Source organism: Pseudophryne corroboree, chromosome 1 (assembly GCF_028390025.1).
Source record: "Pseudophryne corroboree isolate aPseCor3 chromosome 1, aPseCor3.hap2, whole genome shotgun sequence".
NCBI lineage: Eukaryota > Metazoa > Chordata > Amphibia > Anura > Myobatrachidae > Pseudophryne > Pseudophryne corroboree.
In genome coordinates this window covers 422,286,082-422,295,830 of record NC_086444.1, presented here as the reverse complement: position 1 = coordinate 422,295,830, position 9,749 = coordinate 422,286,082, and the positions used below count along the sequence as shown (strand labels likewise).

Here is a 9,749-nt window from a genome sequence, read left to right as displayed (position 1 = left end):
TTATTGGCATTATACCCTTTCTCGCCAGAGGTTAGGGCGCGCTGGGAAACACCTCCTAGGGTGGATAAGGCGCTCACACGCTTATCAAAGCAAGTGGCGTTACCGTCTCCTGATACGGCCGCCCTCAAGGATCCAGCTGATAGGAGGCTGGAGAATACATTAAAAAGTATATACACACATACGGGTGTTGTACTGAGACCAGCAATCGCCTCAGCCTGGATGTGCAGTGCTGGCGTGGCTTGGTCGGAGTCACTGTCTGAAAATATTGATACCCTGGATAGGGACAGTATTTTACTGACTATAGAGCAGTTAAAGGATGCATTTCTTTATATGCGAGATGCACAGAGAGATATTTGCACTCTGGCATCAAGAGTAAGTGCGATGTCCATATCTGCCAGAAGAAGTTTATGGACGCGCCAGTGGTCAGGTGATGCGGATTCCAAACGACATATGGAAGTATTGCCGTATAAGGGGGAGGAATTATTTGGGGTCGGTCTATCGGATCTGGTGGCCACGGCAACGGCCGGAAAATCCACCTTTTTACCCCAGGTCACCTCCCAGCAGAAAAAGCCGCAGGCTTTTCAGCCGCAGTCCTTTCGTTCCTATAAGAACAAACGAGCAAAAGGACATTCCTATTTGCCCCGAGGCAAAGGAAAGGGTAAGAGACTGCAACAAGCAGCTCCTTCCCAGGAGCAGAAGCCCTCCCCGGCTTCTACAAAGGCGTCAGCATGACGCTGGGACCTTACAAGCAGACTCAGGGGCGGTGGGGGGTCGCCTCAGACATTTCAGCGCACAGTGGGCTCACTCGCAGGTGGACCCCTGGATCCTGCAGGTAGTATCTCAGGGTTACAGGTTGGAATTCGAGAAGTCCCCTCCTCGCCGTTTCCTAAAGTCTGCTTTGCCAACGTCTCCCTCCGACAGGGCGACGGTATTGGAGGCCATTCACAAGCTGTATTCTCAGCAGGTGATAGTCAAGGTACCCCTCCTACAACCGGGACAGGGGTATTACTCCACGCTATTTGTGGTACCGAAGCCGGACGGCTCGGTAAGACCGATTCTAAATCTAAAATCTCTGAACCTGTACATACAAAAATTCAAGTTCAAGATGGAGTCACTCAGAGCAGTGATAGCGAATCTGGAAGAAGGGGATTTTATGGTGTCCTTGGACATCAAGGATGCTTACCTTCATGTTCCAATTTGTCCTTCACACCAAGGGTACCTCAGGTTCGTGGTCCAAAACTGTCATTATCAGTTTCAGACGCTGCCGTTTGGATTGTCCACGGCACCCCGGGTCTTTACCAAGGTAATGGCCGAAATGATGATCCTTCTTCGAAGAGAAGGCGTCTTAATTATCCCTTACTTGGACGATCTCCTGATAAGGGCAAGATCCAGAGAACAGCTGGAGGTCGGAGTAGCACTAACCCAAGTAGTGCTCCAACAACACGGGTGGATTCTGAATTTTCCAAAATCCCAACTGATCCCGACGACACGTCTGTTGTTCCTAGGGATGATTCTGGACACTGTTCAGAAAAAGGTATTTCTTCCGGAGGAGAAAGCCAGGGAGTTATCCGATCTAGTCAGGAACCTCCTAAAACCAGGAAAAGTATCTGTGCATCAACAATGCTCTAAGCCTGGCAAAACCTCTGCTTCAGGGTCAGCCGGTGTTGATTCAGTCGGACAACATCACGGCAGTCGCCCACGTAAACAGACAGGGCGGCACAAGAAGCAGGAGGGCAATGGCAGAAGCTGCAAGGATTCTCCGCTGGGCAGAAAATCATGTGTTAGCACTGTCAGCTGTGTTCATCCCGGGAGTGGACAACTGGGAAGCAGACTTCCTCAGCAGACACGATCTGCACCCGGGAGAGTGGGGACTTCATCCAGAAGTCTTCCACATGATTGTGGTCCATTGGGAAAGACCAATGGTGGACATGATGGCGTCCCGCCTCAACAAAAAACTGGACAGGTATTGCGCCAGGTCAAGAGACCCTCAGGCAATAGCTGTAGACGCTCTGGTAACACCATGGGTGTACCAGTCAGTGTATGTGTTTCCTCCTCTGCCTCTCATACCAAAAGTACTGAGAATTATACGGCAAAGGGGAGTAAGAACGATACTCGTGGCTCCGGATTGGCCAAGAAGAACTTGGTACCCGGAACTTCAGGAGATGCTCACGGAAGATCCGTGGCCTCTACCTCTAAGACGGGACCTGCTTCAGCAGGGACCGTGTCTATTCCAAGACTTACCGCGGCTGCGTTTGACGGCATGGCGGTTGAACGCCGAATCCTAAGGGAAAAAGGCATTCCGGAAGAGGTCATCCCTACCCTGGTAAAAGCCAGGAAGGAGGTGACTGCACAACATTATCACCGCATTTGGAGAAAATATGTTGCGTGGTGTGAGGCCAGGAAGGCCCCGACGGAGGAATTTCAACTGGGTCGATTCCTACATTTCCTGCAAACAGGATTGTCTATGGGCCTCAAATTAGGGTCCATTAAGGTTCAAATTTCGGCCCTGTCGATTTTCTTCCAGAAAGAATTGGCTTCAGTTCCTGAAGTCCAGACTTTTGTAAAAGGAGTACTACATATACAGCCCCCGGTTGTGCCCCCAGTGGCACCGTGGGATCTTAATGTAGTTTTGGATTTTCTCAAATCCCATTGGTTTGAGCCACTCAAATCGGTGGATTTGAAATATCTTACATGGAAAGTAACCATGCTACTGGCCCTGGCTTCAGCCAGGAGAGTGTCAGAATTGGCGGCTTTATCGTATAAAAGCCCATATCTGATTTTCCATTCGGACAGGGCAGAACTGCGGACGCGTCCTCACTTTCTGCCTAAGGTGGTTTCAGCGTTTCACCTGAACCAGCCTATTGTGGTGCCTGCGGCTACTAGCGATTTGGAGGATTCCAAGTTGCTGGACGTTGTCAGAGCATTGAAAATATATATTTCAAGGACGGCTGGAGTCAGAAAATCTGACTCGCTGTTTATACTGTATGCACCCAACAAGCTGGGTGCTCCTGCTTCTAAGCAGACGATTGCTCGTTGGATTTGTAGCACAATTCAACTTGCACATTCTGTGGCAGGCCTGCCACAGCCTAAATCTGTCAAGGCCCATTCCACAAGGAAGGTGGGCTCATCTTGGGCGGCTGCCCGAGGGGTCTCGGCATTACAACTCTGCCGAGCAGCTACGTGGTCAGGGGAGAACACGTTTGTAAAATTCTACAAATTTGATACCCTGGCTAAGGAGGACCTGGAGTTCTCTCATTCGGTGCTGCAGAGTCATCCGCACTCTCCCGCCCGTTTGGGAGCTTTGGTATAATCCCCATGGTCCTGACGGAGTCCCAGCATCCACTAGGACGTCAGAGAAAATAAGATTTTACTTACCGATAAATCTATTTCTCGTAGTCCGTAGTGGATGCTGGGCGCCCATCCCAAGTGCGGATTGTCTGCAATACTTGTACATAGTTATTGTTACAAAAAAATCGGGTTGTTATTGTTGTGAGCCGTCTGTTCAGAGGCTCCTACGTTTGTCATACTGTTAACTGGGTTCAGATCACAAGTTGTTCGGTGTGATTGGTGTGGCTGGTATGAGTCTTACCCGGGATTCAAAATCCTTCCTTATTGTGTACGCTCATCCGGGCACAGTATCCTAACTGAGGCTTGGAGGAGGGTCATAGGGGGAGGAGCCAGTACACACCACCTAGTGGTCAAACTTTTAAATTTTGTGCCCTGTCTCCTGCGGAGCCGCTATTCCCCATGGTCCTGACGGAGTCCCAGCATCCACTACGGACTACGAGAAATAGATTTATCGGTAAGTAAAATCTTATTATTTATATATATATATAATATATACGCACACATATATTATAGTGGTAACGTTATGAACATAAAAAATTCCCAGACTATGAACTGTTTTGCGCAAAATAAAACTGTTCAATTAATTTAGCCAATCACAGTTGCTGTCTCATGTTAACTTAAAGGACATAAAAACAAAACAACTGAGAGCTCTACAGAGCAAAGAATAATAATGAACCACGACCAGACAGCCCTTTTATTGTTCTTTGTAAATGTGTATACATAATTAAATAACAAATTTTGATTGAAAGGGAGTGAACAGCACATGCAAAGGCACTTCATTGTATTGCCAGATAACAATATAAATCTCTCCATACTACAGGTCATGCGTAATATGACTCCCAATTACCTTAGTAATAACACTGGGTAATGCATCCAGTAAATTGTCTATAGAAAATGGTTATACAGTAACAATATAAAGTGATTTATCTATAAACAATAGAATAACAATTAAAATTGCCTCAATGTGTATATTTCAAATGGAAACCGTTTCAAACAGAGCTTCTTCTTATCAGTATAAATTAATGCTGATACATACGGAATACTGAACCCTGGATGTATGGAGACGTTTCAGTCTCAACCGAGCACAAAAATCCTACATAAACAGGCTCAGGGTAACACTCCAGTTCTGTTGGTTACATTATTGCCATAATCGGGCTGGTATTTATTTATTTGTTTATTTAGTTGTTTGTTTGTTTTTGGGGGTTTTTAGCTACATTTATTTGCCTTTGTTTTGTCTGTATTTTGTGAATCCGTATCATATACTTATATCATCACATAAGGTGTTCCTGTCTATAAAAGGAATCTATTACCAAGCAGAGGTCTTGGGACAGACTGTGACCTGGATCACCCCATATGCTTTTTCTCATGATGTAAGTGTATCTCTTATGTGTAGCACTTCCTTTATATGTGTGCCAACCGGCTCATCAGTGGTGTGTTCTTAATTTTCTATGTATATTTTTTTTCATTAGTGCTTGTGCTACAAGCATTTCTAAAGTCCCCAATTACTAAGCTAATTTGTACGTACAGTTCAAATGCCATCTTAGTATAGCGTGAATCCCAGTTTTTCAGCGTAAATACTCCCTCTGCAAGTTGTGATGGCAGCCGTCTTTCGGAAACACCATTTAAACAGATGTAGCCATGCTCCTCTATCCTCCATGTGATGTGTAGTGCGAAAAAACTAGTCGCATTAAGTTTGCCTGCGCCTTGTCGCAGCGTGGTGTATTCAGTCATAGTGTAATGTATTGTATTGTAAGTCTCAGTCAGTTGCAATACTGGTGTACATCCGCCAAGTGTCCCTTTTGAAAACCACCATTGCGCATGTGTGAAGTCTCCATTGTAAAGGCAACCGATGTGTTTTTTAGATGATCTCTACATTAATTCGAAATGTGAACACAGAAAAAGATTGGCTCAGCGCCTCTAACGCACACACAGAAAAGCACAGTTTAGAGTTCTACACAGCTCTCTAAAAGGAAAAAAATAATTCTAGGCAGCAACTGTGCTTTTCTTTGTGTGTGTGTTGGAGATGCTTTTCTGTGTTTAAATTTCTACTTAATGTAGGTATCATATTATACAGCGCATCAGGGGAACTTCCACTTGTAAGGCATGTTGTCACAGGGTGTCTGCCGTTCCTGTGATTTTGTACTCCGCCCTGCAGTATTAATACATTAAAACAGAACTCCTATATTTAATGTTCACTGGGCCGCTTTTCAGGGCTTGCTACATTGTTCAGTATTCTGCAGTGTCGTATCCATCCGCTGCTATTCAACACTGTACTGTAGTTTTCATTAGTGAAACCATCGCCACCCAGTGGTGAAATTGTGTATTGCATGCTGTGGATCCTCTAGTGCAGGCCTGGCCAACCTGTGGCTCTCCAGCTGTTTTGAAACTACAAGTTCCAGCATGCCTTGCCACAGTTTTTGCATTTTCTAATAGCAAAACTGTGGCAGGGCATGCTGGAACTTGTAGTTTCACAACAGCTGGAGAGCCACAGTCTGGCCAGGCCTACTATAGTGCCTTGTCACGCCTTACTTCGCATACCTGCACTATTTGTATGGCGCGACTAGGACGTCTGTATGGCGCAGCAGCAGTGATGAGCATGGCTACATCTGTAAGGTGTTTAGGGCATCAGTGTTTTCATTAGCTTCCTCCGGGTGGTCTATTTTCCTCACACAAGTAGAGAAGTTTCCTATTGCAACCAATCGTCTTCCAGCTAGTGATTATAAAGTACATTCTATAAAAGTGTATTGGTTTCTATGAGCAACTTGTCCACTTCTCCTCCAATTGTACATTCCATTGGGCAGGGACTGATGTAAGTGCAAGCTTTGGGATGTAGTGGTGAGCATCCTTGTGCTATATTGGCGAATGCTTTCCTAATACATTAACAACATTCTGCCTCTCCCTGCAGCACCCCACAGATGTGGATTACAGGGTTATGGCTACTTTCACAGAATTTTATACAACTCTTCTTGGGTTTGTCAACTTCCGCCTCTACCAGACGCTTAATCTACAATATCCCCCCAAGGTAAGAGTAAAGATTCTCTATTGTACTGTTCATTGATTACTAATGTGCAAAAAAAATCCTTTTTAATGCCGGAAATAGAGAAAAGAAACTTTGAAAACTTGATGATAAATTCTGCATTTTCTGCAAATTGGTGCAGTGGTTAAAGGAAAACAGCAGGTCCTGGGGGTATCTGCATTGGTTTGTCATGACCTTTTTGTCTGTGGTTTATTTGATAACCCTGGGATTATCTTTCATTATCCATCAGATGGATTCTCGTTCAGATGCAGAACTAAAGGTGGACGACGAGGACAAATATGCTCTAGAGTCTGAGGCTTATATGGAGGTATAATGCTTTTCCACTCTTCCAAACACATATTGTTGCCTACATTCATCTTTCTTTTGTACCCTTTGCTATGTTTGTCTTCATTTATATGTTTGACGTTTTTCCCTTTCCTGTTATGTTCCTTTTATCTGTTTTCTCGTTCTGTGTCTTTCCCCTTTGTGCCACAGTCTCTTCGCCCAATTATGTCTTAAAATCTCTTAGCTCCAATGAATCTGCCTTCACTTTTTGTTCTACAGAAATTGGCAGCTCTTAGCGCCAGCCTGTCCCGTGCCATTCCATCTGAGCCTGAAGATGACGTGGAGGCCGATGAATTCCCTGCAGATACAGTGAGTGAGCTTTTTGTATTTCTTAGCGTTCCACTCCCGACACTTTGCCGAGTCAGGACGAGAGGGAGCCACGTGACATGCTGCATTCTGCAACATGTAATCGCTAACGACAACCCCGTTGGCCCTACTACAGGGCAATTGGGGTGATGTCTCTATTGACCTGCGGAAGTGCGCATATCATGGGTTCACACTAGACGATATACCCGATATATCACTCCAATCTGTGGGAGACACATTGTCTGGTGTGTACCCAGCTTAAGGGACGATGGGTACAGAGGCCCTGACCGTTCAAAGCTTACAATATGGAAGTAGTGGGCAAATGGAAGTAATGGGCAATGCTGTAACAGTAGGTGCTAGATAGTAGCTGGTAGTGGCCAGGGGGAATAGTCTTGGGTGACGTTAAGAGTGTGGCAAATTTTTGATCCTCCCATATGGGGGAGAAGTAGTATTGGCACATGTTACTGTTTCTCGCCATGTATAACTGGCAGTATGTGCAAGGTGTCAGGGGCACATGTCTGTCTATAGTACGCCAATGGACGAAGCAATGTATGAAAGGTCAGTAGCACTGACTGTTCCGACACATGCAGCTGTCAATTTCGACAGCTGCAGGGTGTCGTTGCCCATACACCACTGCAGGGACAGCGCTGTGAGAAGAGATTCGGCACATCGGCACTAGACTGATGGGTGCTGACAAACATCGCTGGAGTGGCAGCAGAGAGATGTTAATACATCTCGGCGCTAGTGCTTCGCCACGGTAAAGAGGCAAAGCGGGAAGAGCCATACTGGCACGATATGTGCCCATGTAATATTTACCCCAGAATCTAGTAATGCATGGTAGGGAGTTCCATAAGAAATGACAGGTGTGAATTGGGATGTGAGGTCACTACATAATTTTCTCATCCTATGCTTTGATTCGTTTAGGAGAATACAAGCCTTCAGGAGGAGCAGCAAAAGCAGCAACAAGAGGAGGAGAAACACAAGTCATTATTTGTAGGCCTTAAGTTTTTCTTGAACCGGGAGGTGCCTAGAGAGGCTCTAGCCTTTATCATCCGGTAAGTGGAGAGGGATGGGCATAGTACAAAAAATTGTCTGTTAGCATCTAAGGGGGTAACTACTATTAGCTGCGAACAGCTCATAGGGGTTACAATTTGCCATTGCAACGGCATCTAACCGCCGGCAGTGGTTTCTGGACTCTCCCCCCTTGCGGTCCCTTCTAGTGACAGACTCAAACAGTTTTTGCTCTCAGCCCTATAGGGATGTGTATAAAAATCTGCAGGTGTGGCATACAGCCGCACTTACTCGCGCCGGGTGCTGTTCACGGCTAATTGTACTCCCCCGTAAGTGTTGAACTGAATTGTAGCTGAAAATGTATTTGTTCTAATGGTGGTAAATATGCACTGTGGGAAATTTTGCCAGGTTTTTCATAGTTTTTGTTTCTCTTTATAACTGGCCATGTATAATAGTCAGGCTTTTTTTGCAGAGTACTACCTTATTCCAGTAATTTATTGTGACATTTATTAGTCTGTCTGCAGATTTGGTTAACTTTTTGTGCCGTATGAATTGGAATGAAAACAGCCATTTGTCCTGATTCATTAATTCTTTCTTGTGCTCCAATAGGAGTTTTGGAGGAGAAGTGTCATGGGACAGCTCACTCTGTATTGGGGCAACGTATGGCAGCTCAGACACTTCCATCACACATCATATTGTGGACCGACCCAACGTACAACCTCAGATTATCAACAGGTAATACTACTTGTGGTGGTTTTGGTATTAAAATAGGTTACTTAGGGACTGCATAGATTTGCTGCTTGGGGAATTCACTATCTGTCCAAAAGTTTTAATTTCAGTAAGTCAAAAAAATTATAGAAAACATCAGTTCAGAGCCATCATATTTGTCTAAGTGCATGAGCCCTAATCGTTTGGAAATATTTTGCGTTTTGGACACTGGGACTGTGAGGGATGGTGAGTTCAGGAGACACCAAGGAGTTAACATATTTGAGTGCAGCAGAGGCTCCTACACCCCAACTGCCTCCTGTGGACCCGTTTTTCTTGGTGCCTCAAGGACAGGGCTGCTGGCAACCCATTTTTATTTTACTTATTTTTACTTTCACTTTGGTTTACTGAGCGATCTGTGGCGGGTTTTCTGGCTGACCGCACCAACACCCTTTTCTGGTGGGTGGTGTACTGACCTCATGACCAGTCAAGCCAGCCATATCTTGGGCACATAGGAGAGCCACTGCCAGCAGGGGTCATGTAAGCGGGTAGCTGGTGCATAGCAGTTACCACCACCAGCAGAGGGAGGCAGTCGCTTGTGGTCCTGGCAGCGCTGCTTAGTTGTCTCTGTGTCACAGCTAGACCACCAGCGACATGTGCTGCACTCAGGGAAGCCATTAGACTGCAGTTCCCTGGTGTTCCTTCCCCGTCTCTCCACCCCCACTTTCTTGGCTGATTGCTGTACCGAGTTCCCAGTCAAGGGGCACCTCCTGCCTCCCACTCCTGAAAGGCCGGCGGACATTTTTACTCAAACTGCCTGCCTGCCAGAGAGAGTGTGTCTTCTGCCTCCCTTGTACCTTACTGTTGCGGTGCCAGGTTGTATTGTCTTGTTCCTCACCTTTTGCTGGTGGTTGGGACCTTTGTGTCTTCCCTTCACTGTGTGTGGCGCCTTTTTGTCTCTATATATAATTTGAGCATCTGTACTGGGTACTGTGTAGGACACTGTATCACTTAGTTA

The 9,749-nt window shown here is 45.7% G+C and overlaps 1 protein-coding gene across 2 annotated transcripts in view; it reads left to right on the top strand.

Annotated features, from left to right (window-relative positions):
- Nucleotides 1-9,749, top strand: part of PES1 (pescadillo ribosomal biogenesis factor 1) — a 79,068-nt gene that overhangs the window by 50,798 nt on the left and 18,521 nt on the right. For both annotated transcript variants that reach the window (XM_063913393.1, XM_063913392.1), the window contains exons 6-11: nt 4,629-4,718; nt 6,254-6,370; nt 6,615-6,692; nt 6,929-7,018; nt 7,940-8,070; nt 8,636-8,761. In XM_063913393.1, the coding sequence (XP_063769463.1) occupies nt 4,629-4,718; nt 6,254-6,370; nt 6,615-6,692; nt 6,929-7,018; nt 7,940-8,070; nt 8,636-8,761 (632 nt within the window). The remainder of the gene's footprint in view (nt 1-4,628; nt 4,719-6,253; nt 6,371-6,614; nt 6,693-6,928; nt 7,019-7,939; nt 8,071-8,635; nt 8,762-9,749) is intronic.